The following is a 24,721-nucleotide window of genomic DNA, read 5'->3' on the forward strand; positions in this document are numbered from 1 at the left end:
CAGTGAGTTTCTGTAGGAAAGTGCATAAACTGATAAAATTTTAATTGCTGCGGTGAGGCAATTGGAGAGAGCACACATTTACTATCTTGCATATTTGTTTCAGTTAACAAATTAAGTATATCCTTGGATTGGGTTAAGAACAAACTATTACTTGTCTGAAGAACTTGAATTCCAAAAAAAAAGAAAAAGACTTACCCATAATCGGGTGCCAATTAACTTTTTTTTTCATGACAACAACTCAATTACAAATATATATATATATAACTTCAAAGTGAGAAGTTTGACGGCAAAGGAGAAATATAGATTATCTTTTAAATCAAAAAATAACTTTTAAAATAAATTTATAAGTTTTTAAAATATATAATATTAAAGTAAGAACAGATGATTCACAGTAGCATGGGTGGTGATTGATTATGTTACTAATTTTGGAAAAATAATAAATTTGTTAATTTTCGTAAATTCCCATGTATGTAAAATATTGTTAATTTTTTGTTTTCCTTTAGTATTGGGTTAGGTCAGTTTTGATATTGGGTCGAGTTGGGTTTCAAATTAAACCATAAAAATATGTGAGAAACGCTAGAAGGAGGGCTTGAACCTCCGACCTTGTGGTTAACAGCCACACGCTCTAACCAACTGAGCTATTCCAGCACCTTGGGATGATTTTCATGTGTAACCTATTTATTGGTTCTTCTTGTTTTATAATTCTGTGCAAGTTTAAATTATTTAATAACAATACTAGTTGTATATATAGTAAACAATATTATTGCAATAATTAGTATATGTTTGCTAGCAATGTTTTTTGAAATTTTTTTAATTATATTACTAAATTATTTTTTTATATATTAATTTCATCTTAATATTTAAATTACGGTTATCATTTTAGATTAATTGTCACTTAACTAGTGCTACAGTTATATGCCAATTAAAAGTAAATTGAGCTTTATAAACATTCTAACACTTTCAAGTAGAATTTAAAACAAGCTAGGAAAACAAAATCATTTTTGGTATTATTTATTAGGTTCCCTTGTTAATGTTAATAAGGTACTAGAATGTGATGGAAAATCAATTTAATCGAACATGAGGTTGATTTGTGATATTTATATTTTATTTTTATTAAATTTTTATTATTTTAATTTTTAATTATCATGGAACTAAAATTCAAGTTTTGATGTTTAATGATGTTGTGCTAAAATTCAAGAACCAATTTTGATTGAAAATGGCGGCGAAGATAATAGATTGAAGAAAACATCAAGAAAGAGGATGACGACAATGAGGATAGATTGAAGAAGAAGATCAAGATTGAGAACATTTAAATATATTTATTAGATTTCATTTTAAATTTTTTAGGAAGTTGAATTTCAGTTTGGTGACATATAATTTAATTTTAGTTATTTTTAATTGTTTTTTATTTACAACATATTATTTTTTAATAATACAATTAAATGATTTAATTTCAATAATTATTTCACTTGCAAAAAGAAATTACTATAAATTTTTTTAAAAAATTATTATGACAAGCTCATCCCAATTAAATAAAATCAATTTTGAACATGAATTATGAAATTTGATTGTACTTGATTCAATTTTATTTTACCTTTAAATTAAAAAAAATTATTCTGAATTAAAAAATATATTTTAAATATAAAATGTTAAAAATTAATTTTTTGAAGTGAATTTCAAAAATTAAAACTAATTTTTTTACATTAAATTTAAATTTAATATTTAATTTGATAACTATTAATACATTAAAATCACAATGTTGAATTATACTTTTATATTCATCTCGAATTACATTTCATTTGTAATTCAAATTATTCAAATATCTTTTATTATTTTATATTATTTCTTCCTTAAACATGGAAAATGTTTTTATTATTACATTAAAACTAAACTTGAATAGATAAAATTCAATAAATATTAAATTATATTTTTAATTAGTGTTGAATTATACATTAATTGTGATTTAAACTATTGTTTATAGTATTATATTGAAACTAAATGATAAAATTAAAAGAAAAGTCTAATAATATTGAATTACACTTCATATTTAACTTGAATTACATTTTATTCTAATTTAAACTATTCAAATTTATAGTTAAAGAAATATCATTTTCAATTTATTTTACTTAAACATAAGAAATTATTATTATCATTACATTAAAATTGTTTAAAAGTTTAAATAGATGAAATCAAATAAATATTTATGTGTTTAAATTTTGTTTTATTTAATTTATTTTTTTATTTTAATATTATACATATTTCATATGTATTATTATTAATTAGTTTCAAAACATATGTTTCATTATTTGTTATATGTTATTTTCAAAAATACTTTTATGTTCTAAATAAATGGTTTTCGCACACATAAGCATGTGATTGAATTTTTAATAGATATATAAGTACTTTACTGAGTTGGTGTCACCCTTAATCAGGTCAGCAACTCGATTATGAAATTACAGGAATATCTCTTCCTTTAAATTATAATTTAATATTATTAACGTAATATTTCAGTTTTTTTCTACTTTTATATTATTTTAAAATAGAAGAATTAAAAATTACTAAACTAAAAATTTAATATGTGTTTAATAGCATTAAAAATACAAATTTGTTACCACTCTAGCTATATACATTATTATTGAATAAATTTTAAAATCTAATGCTTATATTTAAGCACTTTAGTGAGTTAGTGTCACCTTTAATCGAGTTACCAATTTAATTATGAAATTATATAAATATCCTTCTTTTAAATTATAATTAATATTATTATGTTTACATTTTTATTGTTTCATACTTTTATATCATCTTTAAATAAAATAATTATAAATTTAAAGATCAAACACTTGTTTAATAGTATTAAAATACAAATTTATTACTATTTCATTCATTTTTATTACTGAATAAATTTTTAAAAAATATTTTTAACCTAAAGTAATTTTGTTATAGACAATAGAAGTATGACCAAATTTAGTATGTATAAAATTGTTGATGCATATGAACAATTATGATGAATTGTGTCCGAAGCTGTGTTTTCAAGTCAATGTTGAGACCAATCACTTGACTGCCTATAAAATATATAGTGAAAATAACATTAAAAAAAAAAAGAAGAAGCAATTTTCATTATACTCTCTTGAAAATTGTACTGATAAAACGTTTGACTTTTACAATTTATAATTATATTGTTAATTATTATAATTAATTATTTTAAATATTTAATTTAATTCAAATTAATTCTCCTACACATAATTTATACCGATAAAATACGAACCTAGATGATAAAAGTCATAAGACTTTAATCTTTGCGATTTAAACCAATGCTTAGTTGGCTTTAAGACTATACCTTTTAATGTAAATTTACATTTACTATTAAAAAATATTTAATATTCAACAGAATTAATATTTTTAAAGTTTTTATAGTTCAAAAAGGAATATTTTATTTAAAATTAAACTAAAATTAAAAAAAAATTCAAGATATTTTTTATACAACAAATATTAAATCTGTTACAATTTGGACTTGTATAGTAGCTAAATTGATCCATTTAATAATAGATAGGCTAATTTAATCCATTCTCTATAATATAAGAACTCTCAAATATTTTAACCCTTATTATACTTTTCTCTTATGGATCTTACATATATATATATATATATTTACTATACTTTTTATACAATTAATATTTTAACAATTAAGCTGTTAAATTTATTAATATAATTGTATTTGTTATACATGTAAATTATTGAATGAATATGATATTTCTGTCATATCGATCTAAAATATTGTATATATTAATATATGTTGAACGGATGAAAGTTTTTTTTACATAAAATAAATTGTTGTAAATTTTTAATTTACGTCAAACCTGACATGCACGACCTACATAAATAAAACATAAAATATGATGGTTGTATTGTTAAAATATTAATTATAGAAAAATTATAAAAGTGAGTAAAACCTTGTTAGTTTTACATTGGTGTAAGTGGAGGGATATATATTATCCTATCCCACACATATGCGTGTGGAAACAACATATGTGTGTTTAAAAATAACATATAATAAATAATTAATGAAATGTATGGTTTGAAAACTAATTAATCATAATAATGCATCCATATTTGTATTTTTATTGGTTTTTATTTAAAAAAAAACTAAAGTACTCTCAAAGTACTTAGGTGATTCGTGACACCAGTTAAATTAGAAGTTTAATAGAAGTATAGAAACAATTGATGGAGATAATAAATTGTGCACATTAAAATAAAAATGTATAAATATATATTAAAATAAAGTTTTAGTTGAGTGGTAAATATAAGATTTTACTAATCCAATTGGTGAGGATTCAAATCTTACTAAATGTATATTTTTATTTTTATTAGTTTTTGATATAGTAAAAAAAACTAATGTGTCCTTAAATAATATAACTTATTTTACTATCCAATTGGTGTGAATTTAAACCTCACTAAAAAGGTCATTAGAAAAAATATCTGCAAAATATTATTCATTCAAAACCAAGGAAAATTTAAAAATTTCAAATTAAAATCTTAAATCTTTTGACTTAAAAAAATTAAGATTCCGTTTGATTTCAAGAATCGAAAGTCATTTTTATTTCCATTTTATTAAGAAAGGGAAAACATTGACAAAACATGTTTGATAGAAATTTTTAAAAAAAATAATTTTTAAAAAATGAAAATGAGTGAAACTTAAAAAACATGTTTTCACTAAAAAAAATTATAAAAGTGAAAAAATGAAAAGAAGGGTTTTTAAATCAAAATATAATATGTATTTCTCATGTTTTTATTGTAGAAAAATAATTACTAAACATAATTTCATTATTAAAAACAAATTTTTAATGGTGTTTTTCAATTTTTAAAAGATAAAAATTGAAATATTTTCATAACCAAATCCTTTATGCTAGAATTGTAGTCTATTTAAAAATGGATAACTTGAGGCGTTCCATTCGAGTGGTAAATAAGGTTGTTTTAAATTGAAGCTACTTGGATTTGTTCTAAATTACTATTTAATAATAAATAATATATTTAAATCTAATAGTAAAATATATAAATTTTAATATAAACAACCAATTAGGATTTAGATAACTTGAAAAACTTTCAGATCATAGCTTAATTCGTGAACAACATTATTCGGAAATAGACGATCTAATTAAACCCTAAACTTGGATTATATGATTTGAATATGAGAATATAGGGATGGAAAGGAAAGGTAAGGAGTTTTATTAATAATTTGACCAAGAAGGAATGCAATTGAAGCAACTTGATGTGGCATACTCTAATTGGGAATCCAATAAAGTCCCAAATATGCCCAATTGAAGAACATTTCACCCCCAAAAGAAATTGTCAAAAAAAGATGTCACTATCTCCTTCCTTAATCTTATACCATACTCTGTTGTATATATTTGATATATACATTTTAATGAATCAGATCATATCATATAATCATTAAAAAATAAAGATTTTAATTAAATAATATTACTCATGCATCAAATTTGAACTATTACTTGAATAGCAAATGAAACCACCAAAAGTTTTGCAAAAAAAAAAAAGGCAAAAGGCAAAGCTCAAAAGGAAGGCTGAAAAGTGAAAAGGGATAGGAATGAAAGCCAAATTTTCCAAAGTCACCAAAGCACATTGGGGGCAGTGAACGGTTGAGAAAAAAGAATGATAGTTAAAATTTGGAGGGTGATGGGATATATGGGAGAGTGGGTGACAGACCCACGTGAATGACCCACCACCACCGGCCACCACCACCACTTCCACCACCACCAATATCACCACTACCCCCATTGGATTTCCTTCATTGGCTTCATTCCAACGCTAACAGCCAAAATAACCCAACCACAGCAATAAAACCTACCTGCCCTCAAGTAAGATACCACCTCTCCTTCAATTTATCTACACATCAAATTTATTAGTGATTGCAACCTTATGTTATAATTAGATCAATTAATTAGGAAGGTGTTCAACACTTTATCCTTTTTTTTATTCATGTCCATTTCAAATTAAATTTGGGTTACCCAAATTTTTATATCAATATTTACATATTTTTATAATTAATTATAACAATAATTAATACAAAATTTAGATAAAATTAATACATAAATTAAAGTGAAAGAAGAGAGAAAGTTAAGAGGTTACTATCATTAACTCCATTTGACAAAGCTACCATCTTTTGTAGTTGCCCACTATCTCTAACCCTATAAGCCTTTCCCCTTTATTTCTTTTTGTTTCTTGGCCTATTCTCTCCCCCTCTTCTTCTAATGCTAGTGGTTCTCTTCCTTTCATGGTGTTTAATTCATGTTGACTACTAAAAAACCAGTGTAAAAGTTGTGTTTATGGTTTAGTATGGGGAGAGATGGACAAAGAAACTAATAACCAAGAAAACCCATCTCTCCTCTCTAACAATAACACCAACAAAGAAGACTGTTCCCCTAAGAAACACCCTGGAAGCTCCACTGTGACTGGCGGCGGAGGCGGGAGTAATGATAGGCTGAAACGCGATGAATGGAGTGAAGGGGCTGTTTCGAGCTTACTCGAGGCCTATGAAAACAAATGGGTGCTTAGAAACAGAGCCAAGCTTAAAGGCCATGATTGGGAAGACGTTGCACGTTATGTTTCGGCTCGAGCCAATTGTACCAAGTCGCCCAAGACTCAAACGCAGTGTAAGAACAAGATCGAGTCCATGAAAAAACGGTATCGGTCGGAATCGGCCACGGCGGAGGGATCGTCTTGGCCTTTATATCCACGGCTTGATCTTTTATTACGTGGAAATGCTGCCGCTGCCGCTGCTGCTGCTGCACCGTCTCCTCCACCATCACTGCCGCTGCCTCCGCCACCGCAGCAGCTACATCTGTCAGCAGTGGTTCAACCACAACCACCTGGCCCTCTTTTCACTAACCTTCCCTTGACGTTACCAGAAGCGTCCACGCTGGTGGTGCTGCAACAACAACAACAACCACCACCACCGCCACTACCACCAGCTGCTCCGCCGCCTGCTTTGGCTCCTCAGGGTCTGGGAACTGCACAGAATTCACACGGTTCCAATGGTTTTGAAAAGATACCCAAGGTCAGTAAGAATTATGTGTGCAAGTATGTATATATATATATACTCGAATTCAAGATTTTAAGTTTTAGCTGGACCAGATTATGTGCGGAAAATTCAAAAATTATTTACATGGTAGTATTAACTTTTGAATAAATTCATGAAGTTACTTTTTTATATAAAAAAAAAGTGTATTTATTAGGTCGATACTATTATTTCTTTTACTAGAATTTAAATAAAAAATAAAAATATGAGAGAAATTATATTATATTTATCCTATTTTAAATTAAAAACCAGAATAAAACATTTAAATTTCAAAATTTTAATTAATTACCACCAAAATAACTTCTTCCTCTTTTATATATTTATACTATCATAGCGTAAGTTTGACGACACTCCACTGATACTGACTATTAAAATTTGACAAAACCAACTGAAAAAGCACCTTAAGATTTTAAAATTAATATTAATTTTTAAAAAAATCATTGATATTTGTTTTATATTTTAAAAAAAATAAAAAATTCCACCTAATTTATTTTAACCACGGTGTCCCATAATCTCATTAATGGAGTCGACGACACCCGAGTAAACTATAAATTAACAACACAAATTAAAAGTATATCGATTTTAAAAAATGGAATTAATAAATAAATAAAATTATCTGTTTTACCGTACTTCTAATTTTTATTATAAAGTACGACTGCAAAGGAGGTTGATATTATATTCCTTTTTACACCACAAACCAATCATATTTGTAGAAAAGTAAATGGTAGTCAAAATTAGAAAGTTAAATGTCCATATTCCACTTCCAAAATTCATTTCGCACCCCAAACATTCAATTCACTCACTAATACAAGTCGTGTTGATGAGACCCATCATGGCAGTTGGTAGTTTACTTTTTTGGTATGCTGTGCCCATCCTTACCCATTTAAGGTTCGCCAAAAATTAATTATAAATCTTTGAAAGTTTACTATGGTAGGGATTAAAAATGGAATCTTTTTTAAATGTAAATTGCAGTGTTATCATATATTAATTTGTAATTTTATTATTTATATTATTTTGGGGGTGCCTCCTAAATTCACCAGGATTCATAGATGCATGTTCTGTTTGTGATGACAGGATGACGGAGCCGGAACGAAAGTATCGGACCATCTATCGGACAAGGTAGCCATAGAGACAGATAGTAGTACACCGGGTCTTTACAGTGACAAGGAAAAGCTAAGATCGAAGAAATTGAAGATGAAAACAATGGAGAATAAGAAGAAGAAAAGGAGGAAAAAGGAAGAGTATAGAGAAATAGGGGAGAGTATCCGAATACTAGCTGAAGTAGTATTAAAATCAGAAGAATCAAGGATGGAAACACTAAGGGAAATAGAGAAAATGAGGATTGAAGCTGAGACTAAAAGGAGGGAAATGGAGCTTAAAAGAACAGAGATCATAGCCAATACGCAATTGGAAATTGCTAAGCTCTTTGCTGGATCAAGTAATAAAGGGATCGATCCTTCGTTGAGGATAGGAAGAAGTTGACATACATATGCGCGAATGTGTATGTATGTGTAGGTTTAGGGTATTGACAATGAAACAATGTGGGAAGGTAATTTAACTTGTAATAATAGGGTAGTGAGTTGTTGATCTAAATTATGTAACCGGTACAATGCAGTGTGAAGATGACTTTCATGTTGCGTAATGACCCCTTTTTCTTACAACTATGAGACTAATTAATTAGCTAATGATAATTTGGGTGGGGGAAGTTTGGTAATTCCTAGCTTCTGTGAAAAGAAATGAAATTTTATCTTTTTTTACTTTTACACAACATTTTTAGAATTGGATTGGTGGTTGAATCGACTAGATCATCAATTCAATTGGTTCGATTAATCCAAATAATTTAATTAAATAATTTATTAAAAATATTAAAAATCAGTTCAACTATTTTTAATCGATTCAATTGGTCCATACTTATTCGCAACTCAACCAATTTAAAATGTTTTATCAAATCAACATCTCTATAAATTTTTAATTCAACCAATCCAACCAATTAAACTTGCCAAGGTAACTATGCTTCTAAACTTCACAAAGCTAGATTAATTAACGGAGTGACATATTTTTTTCATAATAATCTAAAAAATAAATGGTACTTTTATGATATTTTTTCTTACTTTTTTGTTGGAGTTAATGTTCACGGCTCAACGTGCGGCTTTGCAAAGTTCTTTTCTACGTGCGAAATAAATTCTAGTTTTTAAATAGATATAATTGTAAAAAAATACCCTTAATGTTTATGGGTTTTTGGGTTTGAACTCTTAATCTTTTTTTTTTTGGACTGACACCCTCAACATTACAATTTTTTCAAAAATCAGCCCAAATTTAATGGGAAATGTGAGTTGACCATCAGTCAACCGTAGATAGATGGCGTGTCAAAGATGCTCAACCAATTTCAAAAATGCCAACCCCTTCTCTCATTTCTTTCTTTGTTTCTTTTCCTTTACTCTCGCAGTCTGCCCATCTCTAACTCCAAGAAGCCCTCTCCTCTTCCCTTTCTCTCCAAACGTCCCAACCCTCACCACTACTCCTTTCCCTCTCACTTCTCATCATCGATCTCACCACAAAAGTCCTAAAACCTTCTCCATATCCATCTCCATCCTCATCCTTCTCCTTGTCATCATCATCATCAACATCCGGTCCATTTCTCCTAGCCTTCATTGGGCTCTCCACAGCCGCAGCTGAAGGCTTAAACCAATACAAAGATTGACCGCGAGCGTTACGTCCACAATTGAATTTCACGATCATGGTCCTAAAATCTTTGGCATCATCATCATTGTCAAAGTTTGTAGGATCGCCGTCGAAGTCTTTAGGAAGATGTTCGAGGAGAGGAGGGAGTGAGGAGTCATCTTCATCTTCTTCGTTGTCATCATCCTTGTAAATCATTGTGGCATAAAGGTCCAATATATTTTCAACAATTATGCCTATTTACAAAAGACAACTTCATCAAACACCGAAAATTTTATGCAAAAAAATAAAGAAAAAGCAAAAAAGAGGACTCACTATTGTAACCCATTTTCGATTATAGCTTGCTCTTCTACAGTCCAATCCATGGAAATACCAAAGCCAAATCAAACTCAGCCGACATAAATCCACTAATCAACCTCCCTTAGCTCTTTCAAAACATAACTGAAATTTCCAACAAATAGAAAACAATGTTCAACAAAGCCTCCTCTCAATCGTTTTGCCTTATCAAGAGAACCCAAAACAAAAACAAAATAAGATCGACTTAGATACGGCTAGATTTAGCAGAAAAAAGAGAGGGAAAAAAGGATTAGAAATCTATAGCTCTGATTTTTCCTTCTCAAACACTATAATAAATAAGCCGATGTGAAATTCTAACTGATCGATGGTTGGACACAACAACGACAACAGCTAGAGGGGAAGAGAGAAAAATGAGAAGAACAAAAAAGATGGAAACAAAATAATAATAAAAAGAATTTGTTTTTATAGATGACGCCATCTATGACCTTGTGCTTATATGGCATGCCACATAGGCTACTTCGTTGACTTGCAGTTTGATTGACGGTCAACTCACGTTTACTATTAAAATTAGGTTGATTTCTGAAAAAATTATAACGTTGAGGGTGTCAATACAAAAAAAAGTAATGGCTCAAACCCTAAAACCCATAAACATCGAGGGTTTTTTTTACAATTATGCCTTTTAAATATATTAAAGTTCACGTACTTGCATTGGTATATAAAGAAGATAATTTTAATTTAGATAAATACTTTTAAAAAAATAGATTTTAAATAAATCAAAATAACGGAATCTTTTTTCAAATAAAAAATTTCCAACTAGAACAACATTGATCATATTTGTCAAAATAGAACACATTTTAGTTTTGGCAGCAAAAATTGGTCTGTTGGAATCAATTTCAACCTAAAAAAGGAGCAATTTGTGTCAACCGGGTTGAAAAGGAGAAAGAAAAAGAATGTTGTAATAATAAGTTCTCGGTTGACACAAAAAAAAAACGCTAACAATAAACTAGTCACATCATATTAGGTTTGTCAAAATCCAATCGCCTTTTTAGGTCGGTCCAAATCACCCAGTCGTAATTGCAGGTCTAAGGCTTCCTTTGGTTTGGATTTTACAGCCAGTGAGGTGCAGTTGGGGAGAAAAAATGGTACCAATCTCACTGCTATGCTGTTTGGTTCAACAAGTCAGTGCAGTGAGTTTGCATCTCCACCACACTGGTCAGCTGAAAATCAACTGGAGATTTCAGCAACAATGGAGGTGCAGTGAGCTGTTGGTACTTTAACTCTCCAAAAATACCCTTACTTTTATTTATTATTTTACCAGAAAGTTAAACTAATTTTGTTTGGCAAAAAACGTTTGAGATCAAGCAGCCATTGAAAGGAAAAAAAAAGTAAAGCAACAAAACAGATAGAAAGAAGAAAAGAATATCAAGGTGACAAGAGATGGAAATGATGATGGTTAACAAAGCACAATGCCTAGGAAGCCACCGTCGCCGGTTGTGCTCAGTTGTCGATGATGAGGTTCAAGCCCTAAGGTGTGTGAAGAGACGACGAAGAACTCCAGGTTCGGTTGCGGTCGGATTTGATGGGAACCAAGGACTGGTTCAAGTTCAACCCCAGCAACAAAATGAACAAGGACCCATTACTGCTACTACTGTAAAAAGAAGTTCAAGGTTTTGAGGTGTCAGCAGGTACGAACTAGGCCATTCTAAAGTCGAAACTGTAAAATAACGATTGTAACATTACGTTTTTAAGGTTGTTTGACTGCAATTAATAATGGAAAATTGTAGACATAGATGGACTGGACGGTATGAAGCTCACTTGTGGGATAAACTCTCTTGGAATGTTACGCAGAAGAAGAAAGGGAAACAAGGTAATCTTTTTTCTTTCTTTGTTATAAAAAAATATTTAACTATAAAAAATTAAAAATATTTATCATTTTATCTAATAAATAATTTAAATTAATTATATAATTCATTAAATTATTGGAAGATACATTTTAATATTTTATTAAATGAATTTATAAATTCACATATTTTAATAATTTTAAAAAAGTAAAATAATTTAAAAAACTTCTATTATATATCAATTCTAATCTGATGTCCTTAATAGTCATTTTTTATCCTCACCTCACCGCTACTGCGTTTGAATCCAAATACACACTCCACCATTGTTTCTAATCTCACCGCTAAAGTATCCAATCTCACCGCTACAGTAACTAATCTCACCGCCACCGCTGTTTTTAACCTCACCAGAGGTAAACACACCGCCCATCCAAACTAGCCCTAAATCAGACCATGCAAACCGATTTTCAAGCCCTTGGAAACCTAAATTGGCCAGGTCAAATTAGTGCAATCCAAAAAATATGAAACATGTTCAAGCAGATTGATTTTTGGACCTTTTCAGGCCCACTGAACCTAAGAAAAAATCGATTGATTTGAAAATAGGTTAGGAATCAGATTCTCTCGCCCAAAAAACAAAACATAAAAAAAAATTTAAAGGTAATACAAAGATTTTAATTAAGGTAACGAAAACTTTGTTTTTTAATTTATTATATGAATATGATGAATTCTTAACTAATAATTTAGTATGTTTTGCTAATAAATTGTGAAAAGATGGAGAATCAATATGCATTTTTGGTTTATTACTACGGACAAATTCGGGAAACCAATGAAATTGGAGTTGTGTTCGAATCAAGGCATAAGATTAATGCAAGATTGAAATAGAATATTAATCTTGAAGGGTTGAAATCGAAGATTTGTAGTAGAATTGCAGCACATTATAGGAGGACACTATTTACGATCTTCTATAGATTTTCAACGTCATTAAATTCGGTTATATTTAGCCACCTTCAGCTTTTTAATGATGAGGATGTAGAGGTAATGTTAACAATTCATTGCAAATCCCGAAATCATGCAATTGAATTACATGCGAAGTTGAATGATGATGAGCGAGTGAATGCAGTTGTTGAAAATCCTAATTCACCCAGTCAAACTGTGAATATTTCCATCAACTTCGTAGTCAACAAAATGAATTGCAAGAGCCATACGTAGAGGTGCCATGAGTGTCTCAAGGAGGCGATCTTCAGTTTGCTGGTTGGATTTTGATCTAAATGTCCCATTAGAGGATCAATATGACTCTGCACGACCATCTATATCTTGGGGCGTTCAAAATACAACATTCAACCTTAATGGAAATGTTGTTGACCCGGATACGGAAGAAGTGCAGGTTGATGTTGCATCCATTGATGGAAATAATTCTGAATTTAGTGGTCCTTATATAGACAATGTACTGGAGGAAGCGAATGCTAGAGAAGTGATGATGATTCTAATTCAAACCAAGGCCTCCCACTGAATAGTATTGAAACCCAAGCTTAGTCCAACAGACTCAGTTTGGTTCTTCCACCGCATGAACCTCGATCTTATATGCTTAGCATCAACTTAAATGCAATGCATGCCACAGGATTTCTCGAATATCCTCATGCATTATTGGCCCAATTGATGCGTTATGATGCGCATCTTGGAGATTTACGCATGGGTTTACAATTCCCAACAAAGGAGGCTATCGTAGGAGCCATTAAGGAGCACGACTTTAAACTTCATGTAGATTACAAAGTAGCTATTTCTACAACAACCAAATATGTTGGTGAGTGTTGGAAAGGTAATTAATGATGCAAATGGAGGATCAGAGTAGCACTAATGAAAAAGAAACAAATATGCGAAATTCGAAAATATGAGGGTCCTCGTACATGCACAACTGCAAGGCTAAGGAGGGATTCAATGTTTATTTGCAAATGCATAATCATGTTGGTTAGCGAAAATATTATAATGTTGGTGTCAGTACTAATAGTTGATATATGTAGTCTTTATTCGGATACTCCATCACATACTAGAAAGCATGGAAAGAAAAACTAAAGGCCATGAGGGAATTGTACGGTGATTGGGACAATTCCTACAATGAGCCACAAAGATGGATAGTTGTGTTGTGAGAGTTTGTTCCAAGTTTCATAATGTCACCCGAGGTGCAAAGACCTAAGTAAGGCTAAACATGAGACAAAATCCTAAAAATCAAATCAAAATAGAGTCGCTACAAACCAGTTTGAACTAGATCGGTTAACCACCTATCATATAAGGTTTTAAGACTAAACTTAAAGAGAAACCTTAAAATCTAGGCTTGATCTCAATATCAAAAATGGGTTTGGGAGTACATTTACGCATAAAGAAGGCTATAGCACCTCTATAACCCTTATCCAAAAACAGACCTATTAGGTTCAAGAATTAGGATTTCCTATCTAGAAATCTAAATATGACTCCAACTTGATCTTAAAAAAAAAATCCTAACTTAAAACAAATTAAAAATTTAAAATGTATTTGAAAACTTGAAAATCCAATCCTAAAAACCTAAAATCTAATTTACTTAAATTTAATTTAAAATCTAATCTTAATAAAAACTTAAAAATCTAATGGAAAAGAAATATAACCTAAGACTAACATTAATTAAAAATAATCTAAATTAAATTTAAATCTAATCAAACTCAAAATTTAAAATCTATTAATATTTACAAAATCAATACCTAATCAAACTTAAAAATCTAAATCTAAATCTAAATTTAAACTTAATCAAAAGAAAACTTAAAGTCTAATCCTAATTAAATCTAATCGAACTTACCATCTAGTCATAATAAAACTTAAGATGTAATTGAAATTGACAAGATTTAAATCTAACTTAAAATAAAATCTTAAAATTTAATAAAAATATAAAATTCTAAAATATTTAAAATATTAGACAAAAATCTTAAAATCTAATATAAATATATATAACCCTAAAATCTAATATTTAAAATCTTAAATAAAAACTTAAAATCTAACCTAATATGAAAGATGCTAAAAAAATCTAATATCTAATATTTAATAAAAAACCTAAAAATCCAAAATTTAAAATCTGTGAGAACTAAATTAAAAATCTAATCCAAAACCTATATTAAAAATAATTAAAACATAATCTAAAATAAAATGTCCTAAATTCAACACACAAATCTACCAACAATAAACAATTCAAAATATCCCAAATTAATTCAAATAATTAAACTGAATAAAATAAAAGGATTTAAATAAAAATTGAAAATAAAAAGATTTGGTTTCGAAATTAGAAAAATATAAGAAGCAGAGAGACTTAAACAGCAATTAAGTTGCCCTAAATTTCAAATTTGAAAAGAAATCGAAAATGTTAGGGAACAATGTTGGAATTAGCCCCTGCGGCGCCCCCTATTAGCAACATCAGAAGGCTGAGGTTCACGGCACCCATGGTGGCTGAGGACTGCTGATCCGATTTATATCCTTGTAAATGGGCTGCAAACTTTAAAATTACTTTCAAATTTAAAGAAGAAAAAAAAGAACAATTAGGTTGCAAGTTAACTTGGGCTACATAAAATTTCAGAGCAAATTCGAGCTTCAAAATGCAATTGGGCTTTAAAACCATTTCCGGCCTTAACAGATTATCTAACATTTAATTTTGGTTTTAAAAGAAAAAGAAAACCTGATTTGGGCTTTAAGCCCAAAATATAATTGTATTCAGAATTATCTTCTTCTTTCTTTAATTTCTAAAAACAAATTTTCTTTTTATTTCAAACAAACTTTTAATTTTTATTATGATTTCTATATATATAATTCATAAAATTTAATATAAATCAAATTCGAAATAATTAAAATTAATTTCATTTTAATTGAATCTAACTTAATTCGAAATTCAAATTTTAAAAAATAAGGCAAAAGAAATTATTTTAGCCTTGAAATAATCTTGCTTGAAAATTGAATTTCCAAAAATTTGATTCAATTAAATTATCTTAGAATTGAAATAATCTTGCTTGAAAAAGAAATTCATGTCCCTTTGAAAACTTTGAAACCCAAGTCGTAAATTGCGAATCTTGGACAAAATTAGATGTCTACACCAAGTAAGGCGGTTGAACTGTAGACTTTCAATGCACACAATTCATTTCGTCAAATAGTGGAAGGTAAAAAAATATTTCACCTAATATTTTGGACATTTGATAGTGGTGTTTGTGCATTTCCATATTGCAAGCCCATTGTATAAATAGATGAGACTTGGATGTATATACCCAAATACTGTTGATTGTCGTTGCGCAAAACTGGGATCAAAGAATCTTACTAATAGCATTTTCCATCATTGAGAAAGATGACATGGGATATTGGTAATTTTTCCTAATAAACTTGCAGTTGTCTATAGTTAAACCCTCTCATGTGTTGACACCATTTTTTGGATGAAAAACGGGGTCGACTTGGGTTTTGACGAAAAACGAAAAAAAACAGGAGTCGCCACCAATCCCTTTTTAATAGGTGTGATTGGATCACCTCGAAAGTGGTTGTTTTTAATAAACAATTTGATTTTATTAAAACAACAAGTTTGGTCCACGAAATTCAGAAAAATGGGTTCGGGAGTCGGTTACGCACGAGGAAGGATTAGCACCCTCGATACGCCCAAAATTGGTACCTAGTTGATTACTTAATGTCTTAATGTTGAAAATTGAGAACTTTGAAGAATTTCAAAAAATACGATCCATGTATTAAAACGTTGAAAATTTTCAGGAAAAGAAGCATATTTTGCGTTAATCGAGAAAAAGAATCATATCCAATAAGTTAGGACACAATGTCTCGAACTCCCGAAACGCGACCGAATGCTAAAATTTGCTTATTTAAAAGATATTTAGCTATTTGGTTGAACGAGAAAAAGTGACACCCAGCACCTTAGGGCATGTTTTCTCGAATTTCCAAACGTAAAACATTGCCTTATTTTAAAAAATTTTTAGAAAAAATTCTCATATCAGGAAAACAGCGTGTCATATCCAATGCGTTAGGACACAACATATTGAATTCTCGATAATGTGCTTTTTATTATTTTTAAAAGAGTAATCTCGATTATTTAGATTCGACGAAGAAAATCGAAACCCAATACGTTAGGGCTCGATTCTTTCGAATACCGAATATTCCTTATATTTTTAAATTTTCTCTTTTTGAAATCTAAAAAAATAGGTGTAATGGAATGATGATGGTATAAGCAAAATAATACTAGCAACAATAAAAAGACACATAAAAAATTTATACATGAAATAATGAGTAAATAAAAGAACTAAAGCATTTCATAATGATAAGCAAATAAATAAATATCAAATAAAACCATCGATAACAACACGAATTAAAAAAATGAAATATTTATGTATGTGCATTTATATTTAAATTATAAATTATAAATTATATGAATGTATATGCATATAAAAAAAACAAATATGCATATCTATGTATATATATAAAAATTATAAAGCATAAAAAACATAAGTATGTATATATATAGATATAAATTAAAAATATATACATATGCGTACATATATATGAACTGTAAAGTTTATATATATCATATAAGTATTTATCTATATAAAATAAAAAAGAGGTTATGTACGTATATATATTATAAATATGAATGTATGCGCAATTGCGCACATATATATATATAGATGTAAAAATAAAGCTAAAAATATATATATATTACTAATTAATGTATTGAATATAATAGTAACAAATAGGTAAAAGGAAAATAATAATAATAATAATAATAATAATAATAATAATAAAGTTAACAAAAATTGACTAAATAATAAAATATGCTAAAAAAGGGCCTTAAATCGAAATGAAATAAAACATATAGGGCCAATTCGAAATAAAGGAAAACGAAAAGGATCCAATTGCGACGCGCGTAAAAAAGGGAAGGATCGAAACAGAAAATAAACCCAAAATCCCAAAACGCAGCACCTCAATGGACTAAAATAAAACAAAAGTAAAATGTTAGGGCTAAATCAAAATAAAATAAAACAACAAAATAGGACCAAATTGAAACACGCCGCGAATCAGAGGGACTGCGCGCATAAATTGCCCAAAAAACTAAAACACGCGGATCCTTCGGGTCGGGTCGGGTCGACGCGCGGATCCCCCTTTGCTAAAACGGCGCCGTTTTGTGTTTAATATAAATATAAAAAAGGGCTAAAAATAAAACTGTTTCATCATTTTGTTGAAAAACAGAGAGAAAACTCTCTCTTTTTTCATTTTCTCAGGCTCCGATTCCGGAGATGGCCCGGCCAAGGCTTCCGGCGAGTCTCCGCCGTAGAGCCACCGTGTGTGGCGGCCGGAGGTCCAAAATCGGACCTTTTCGGTCCCTTTTTGAAGCCTAGCGTCCCTAGGGTACGGATCTAGGGCCAAATCCCCGAAAAAGGAGCCGGAGACCCGAAGATCGAGGGGAAACCGCTCGTCTTCTCTCCTCCGGTGCGGCGCAGGTAAGGTTTTTTTTTGGTTTTTCGTTTGTTATTTAGTGTAGAAGATAAAAAATAAACAATAAAAATAAACAGAGAAGAGATTCGGACACCAAAAGGGTCACCTTTTTTATTTCTTTGTTTTTTTTCTTTTCAAAAGGGCTCCCCCCCTCTTACAACTGATTTTGCTTGGCTTTTTATAGCCATTTTACATGAGTTCTTTATCTATTTTTGTCTCTGCTTTGCGTGTTTGGTTTCATCTTGCAGGGAGTCAGAGGAGTTGGTGGAGGGGACGTGCGGCGCGGCAGTGGCAGAGGGCAGGTGGTTGAGGTGATTGACGGCGGCAGTAGATGGGAGCGGGGCACTAGGGTTTCAGTCTCTGAAACCCTAGTCTGATGTGGGCTTGTCTATTGGGTTATTTTGGGTTTGTTTGCCTGGGCCGGGCGAAATTGGGTTGCTACAGCTGCCCCTCTTTGCTCGTTGTCGTGTAACGAGAATAGAGCAAAGACCAAGAAAGGCCAATTTTGCCCGGGCTCGCCTGTTTTGGACTTGTCGTGGTGCTTTTCTTCTAGTAGCTTCACTCCAGTCCACTGTGTCTTGTTGCTTTAATCCATTCCACTGCATTTCAAGAAGAGATATGACCTGTGGCTTCAATCCATTCTGTTATAACTTCAGGGGGTAAGGTCCATCATTTTGACCCGCTCCACTGCAACTTCAGGGAGATCGGACTCATATCTTCAACTTGCCCCACTTCACTTCAAGGGGATAAGATTCGTGACTTCAACCTGCTTTACTGTAACTTCAGAGAGACAAGGTTTGTGACTTCGCTTCCATCTATTCTACTACAACTTTAGGGGAATAAGATTAGACATGATAAGAATCACTATCTTCTGTCCGCTCCGCTACAACTTTAAGGAGACACGCCTTATTGTTTTCAGTCTGTTCCACTGCATCTTCAGGGAAATAAGACCTGATGCGATCTACTCTGCTGTAACCTCAGAGAGATAAGATCCTTTATTTTAATCCGCTCCACTGTAACTTCAGGGAGATAGGATAGTGTTTTCGATCTGCTCCGCTGTAATCTCAGGGAGATAAGATCTCTGGCTTCAATCTGCTCCACTGTAACCTCAGGGAGATAAGATCCAAAATTCTTTGGTCTATTCCACTGTAATCTCAGGGAGATAAGACCTGATGTGATCTTCTCTACTGTAACTTCAGAGAGATAAGATCCTTTAATCCGCTCCATTGTAATCTCAAGGAGATAGGATTACTATCTTTGATCTGCTCCGCTGTAATCTCAGGGAGATAAGATCTAAAATTCTTTGGTCTGTTCCACTGTAATCTCAGAGAGATAAGACCTGATGTGATCTTCTCTACTGTAACTTCAGAGAGATAAGATCCTTTAATCCGCTCCATTGTAATCTCAAGGAGATAGGATTACTATCCTTGATCTGCTCCGCTGTAATCTCAGGGAGATAAGATCTGCTTCTTTAACCAGCTCCACTGTAACCAATGAAGGCAAAGCTTGTTTTCGATCTGCTTCGCTGTTAACGCAGGAAGGCAAGATCTGCTGTCTTCACTGATCTGTTCTCTAGGGAACGTGACCTGTATAATGAACCTAATTATGCCTAATGATTAGGATGGCATGATCAAAATGAATCAAATACTCCCAACTAGATGTGAAGGAATAACATTCAAAATGTCATGAAAATGATTCCTTAATGCTTAGTTTATCATCACACAAAAGCTTATTAAGGCTTTATTCACTGACGTGCTGCACCGCCTTCTTGCTCGGCTAGCATATCCAAAGAAACACTTAATCTGATTGCCCCCCACTGTACACGTCAAAGTTTAATCCACTGGGACATAAAATTTGTACCATCAATCTCCCATTGTAACCCAATGGTAGAAAGGTATTGCTTTTCTCAATCTTCTCCTATCGCAATTCAATGATATTGAATGTGAAACTCTTTGGTCATTTACCTCATTCCCAAGGTGTCATACCAAATGCTCATGCACAATTGCAAAATTTTCTTCTCCCAGAAGACCTTTTCCTTTTGCCTGGTAAACATCGCTTGTTGGCTCATTGAAGCTTTGCCACCAACACGACATCTTGTCATTTTGCTCAATCAATATTTGGACAACAAAATCTGAAAAGATAGCCTTTAACTTAAACTATTCCCTCTTAGATATTTCACCCTTTAAACTTGGTGCGTTCGAAACGATAGTCCTGTTTCAGGTTCCTATATTATTTAGAAACTTCTAGAGTAATATGCAAAACTTTCATTGTGAAAGTATCATCATTCTAATGCAACATACTTGCAAAAAAGAATATAACAATGGATGAAATAGAATTGATTTGAGAGCAAGCTCGAAATGAATGAATTATCAAGGGTAATAAAAGAGGAATTGATTGGAACACGTATCTTGAAAAAGAATGAAGTATTCCAAGAACAACAATAAATTCAATATATAAATAGTATGAAGGTTAGGTGCCCCAGATATCGCAGCTTGAACTTCTCTGTACAAACTTTCTGAAGACTTTCCTGAGTTTGACATGTGTTTAGGAGATCTATAGGACTTTGTCGATGCCCCAAGATGTCGCCCTACTCTTTCAGGTATAGCAGGATCACCACATGCCCCAATCTGATCACTTCATGCCCTATTCTGATCAATATTTGAGCCGCCCCTTTCGGGTTTTCAACTCAAATCCCCTTTGGCCTAAGGTGCCCTTTGCGGGTTTTCCCCTTAGCCTCTCCATTTTTACTTTTCATTTTTCATTTTTTTCATCTTCTTCTTCTTCTCTTTTTTTTTGAATCAAAGTGCCCTTTTGCAGGTTTTCACCTAGGTCCTTCCTTCTTCTTTAAACGAAGTGTTTCTAGACTGGATCCGAGTTCATAGGATTAGCAATCTCACTCAGGATCAGTGCTCTTCTAAAAATGGTCTTCTTTACAACATAGGGACTTTCCTAGTTTGGCATTCATTTCCCTTTAGAATCCTTTCGTTAAGGAAGAATCTTTTTCAACATCCAGCCCTTTTGTGGAATTCTCTGAGACGAGCATGTTTATTATGGGCTCATATTATTTATTTATGGTACATCTGACCCTGATGAATAGCTTTTAACCCTTTTCCTAGGGCCAACTGATCACATTGCGATTGGATCCCTTCAACAAGCAATGAGGGGATTCTAATAGGTAGAACTACCTCAATCCTGTAAACCAAAAAGAGAAGTGTTGCCCCAGTACCGATGTTCGACAAACAATGAGGGTAAATGGTAATTTCTCACGTCAATCCTCGTAAGTCTCAGTCATTTTCCTTCAATTTTTGATGTTCAACTCTAGGAACTTCAGTGACGAATCGTGGTGTCCACCTCTGAGCTAATTTGAGACTTCAGCTATCGTGCTATTGTTTAACCTCAATGCATTCTCCAATACTCTCTTCTCTAAAATTCTGTATCGGTATACGATGACTTTAGCTCATGAAGTAGCCTCTCAAAATGAAACAATGCCCATTAGAAGTCTTCGATAATGGTGATGTCCATGCCCCATTGTGCTCAAAATTTGAGTCGTCCTTTTTCGGGTTTTCAACTCAGATCCACCTTTGGTCAAAGCGCCCTTTGCGGGTTTTCACCTTGGCCTCTCCTTTTTTATTTTTTCCTATTTTGACTTTGATTTTTTTGATTTTTTGATTTTTTGAATTCATGAGATTAGGCAAGTTCTGGTCATGCTTTTCGACCAGAATCAATGTTATTCTAAAGTCTTCCACATAAGATCTTCCACTTTCATCTTGTATGTGAGAAACCTTCTTTGGTACCCGATTTCTTTCATAGAGCCCTTTTGGGACGCAACTACGACAGAAAAATTTGGATCTTCCTCTTTAATCAGGATAAAATCCAACAACATCTTGAAGGGATGGAAACTCAACTTCAAATGGGTAAAGCTATGCTGACTCAACGAGAGAGGCATTGCCCCGGCAAAGAATTGCATCGTTCGCATTGTAAATTTCTGACATCGTGCTGTTGTGCAGGTTTTATTATAAGAATCGAGGCATACCCTGGTATGATCATACAAAGACATCTTTGAATTTTTCGTCTCTGTAGGCAGGTCAATTCTAGTCTTCATCAAGCTCACAATTTCTAATGATTCACTGAGAGGTAGGATCTGTTTATCCTTTTGTTCTACCATCCTCAACAAGTTTGGAGATAAGCTACGATCTGTGTCATCTTCAAAGTCGTGAGATCCCTCTAAACACATGTCTCGCTCAAAAGGAGATTCTAAGTCTGTAGCAGTGTCATTCATGTCGTTGATATCCAGGGACCTATTGTAGGTACAAAATAATATATAAAGAATGTATGAATTTAAGAATAATTATCTGCACAGTATGATTATGAATGAATGAAAGAATGATTTGGATGGAAGAATAAAATAATAATCAATGAAAAAATATTAGTTCAAAAGATCGCAGAGATGCATTCCATTAAAATAATGACGTTCAGACATAAGCCTTTTTCACAAAAGACTTCTTGTTGCTCTAGGCTGAAAGCAACAAGTGTGTTTTGAATATTACTCTGAGTAAGCTCTAAATACTACAAAGGTTTCTTTAGAACACTCCCAGGTTTATAAGGGCGAACATCTAATAAGATCCCTTCTTCAGTTGCTTGTGCATTGCTTTCACTCCACTCGTCAATTATGATTGGGTAATGGATTTTCCGCAGTGGAGGAATCATCAAATTTAACGATGCCCATACTGATAAGCCTTTCAACCAGTTTCTTAAAGGCAATGCAGTTTTCTATGGAATGCCCCGTATTTCTCGCATGATACTCGCATTGTGCATTCGCATCGTGCCATTTGGGGTACGGAGGCTGTGGAGGTTTCGTGTAGAGAGGGGCGACAATACGTGCGTTGAATAAGCTTTGATACAACTCCTTATATGACATCGGAATTGGCGTGAATTGAAGGTTCTCAGTGCCTTGCTTCACATACGATTCTTGTCTAGATGAACCTTGCTGACTAGTAATCACCTTTCTTGGCTGTGTAATCGATTTGTTGTAGGTGTTCACATTGCTCACCTCATTTTCCTTCTTCTTTAAGTCTGACCTCCTATTATTTTCTCCAGCATCAATCTTTCCACTTCTCACGGCACTTTCAATCATTTCACCGCTCATGACTATATCTGAAAAACTCTTCGAAGCACTTCCTAACATGTGGGTGATGAACGGGGCCTTCAATGTGTTGATGAAGAGCATCGTCATTTCTTTCTCTAGGAGTGGCGGCTGAACTTGGATAGCGACCTCCCTCCACCTTTGTGCGTATTGCCTAAAACTTTCATTAGGCTTTTTCTCCATATTTTGAAGGGTAATTCTGTCAAGGACCATATCAGCTACATGACTGTATTGTTTCATAAAGGCTTGTGCTAAATCCCTCCAAGAACTAATCTGGATACGCGTCAATTGATTGTACCACTTAGACGCTGCCCCTGTGAGGCTATCTTGAAAGCAGTGTATGAGCAGTTGGTCGTTGTTGACGTATCCGGCCATACGCCTACAAAACATAGTAATATGAGCTTCTGGGCAGCTAGTCCCATTATATTTCTCGAATTCCGGCATCTTAAATTTGTAAGGAAGCACCAAATCCGGAACTAAACTCAGATCTTTCGCATCTATTCCACGATAGCCGTCGATACTTTCTATCGCCCTAAACTTCTCTTCAATCCATTTCCATTTCTCCTCAAACTACTTTGGTAACTCCTCCTTCATCTTGTCTTTCTCCGCTACTTCATCGAAGTCCGGGACAACCAGATTATCGTCAGGACTAGAACCAGATCTGCCCTGAAGGTTCTTCGGTATTGAAGCGTCACCTTGAAAGTGCTGAGGCCTAATCGAAACAGAAGATCTTCGTGGATGTGGTTCAATCTGAATTTGCGCTTGTGGAGGCGTGTATCCTGGAGAAAAAAGTGGCTCATCATTGTTTCCTTCTTCATCGCAAACCACAGGATTTTTCCCTTTATCCACTCCCTTGGTTATTAATTGCGTCAATTTAGTCATTAGTTCATCCTGAGACTCCTTCATCTTTTGTGCCATGTCTTTCTGGATCTTTTCCATATGTTCTTTCATTTGCACCTGTAACTGGTCTTGCATCTCTTTTTGCGTTTGCTCCAGTTTCTCTAATCTTTGATCCATTTCTTTGGCTTTGCGACGAGTACCGTAAGGATGTTTGGTTGATTGGTTTTCCAGATTAGCTGAAATAATTTTACATAATTAGGGTCACTTCGTGAAAATCTAATGCATATGATGCAATGTAATGCAGATGCATGAAATGAATGCCTAAAGAGACGTTGATTCTGA

At 32.3% G+C, this 24,721-nt stretch overlaps 1 protein-coding gene and 1 non-coding gene across 2 annotated transcripts; one reads left to right on the forward strand and one right to left on the reverse strand.

The window, feature by feature from the left end:
* Nucleotides 1–574: 574 nt before the first annotated feature.
* TRNAN-GUU (transfer RNA asparagine (anticodon GUU)) lies at nt 575–648 on the reverse strand. The gene has a single exon. It is a non-coding gene; the product is annotated as a tRNA-Asn (tRNA).
* A 4,898-nt stretch (nt 649–5,546) lies between these two features.
* On the forward strand, nt 5,547–8,807 carry LOC107915123 (trihelix transcription factor ASIL2). Its single transcript, XM_016844261.2, has 2 exons — nt 5,547–7,072; nt 8,168–8,807. Exons 1-2 carry the CDS (start codon nt 6,362–6,364, stop codon nt 8,573–8,575), a joined length of 1,119 nt encoding a protein of 372 aa, XP_016699750.1. The 5' UTR covers nt 5,547–6,361; the 3' UTR covers nt 8,576–8,807.
* The last annotated feature ends 15,914 nt before the right edge of the window (nt 8,808–24,721 follow it).

The sequence above is a fragment of the Gossypium hirsutum genome, chromosome D10 (assembly GCF_007990345.1).
Source record: "Gossypium hirsutum isolate 1008001.06 chromosome D10, Gossypium_hirsutum_v2.1, whole genome shotgun sequence".
NCBI lineage: Eukaryota > Viridiplantae > Streptophyta > Magnoliopsida > Malvales > Malvaceae > Gossypium > Gossypium hirsutum.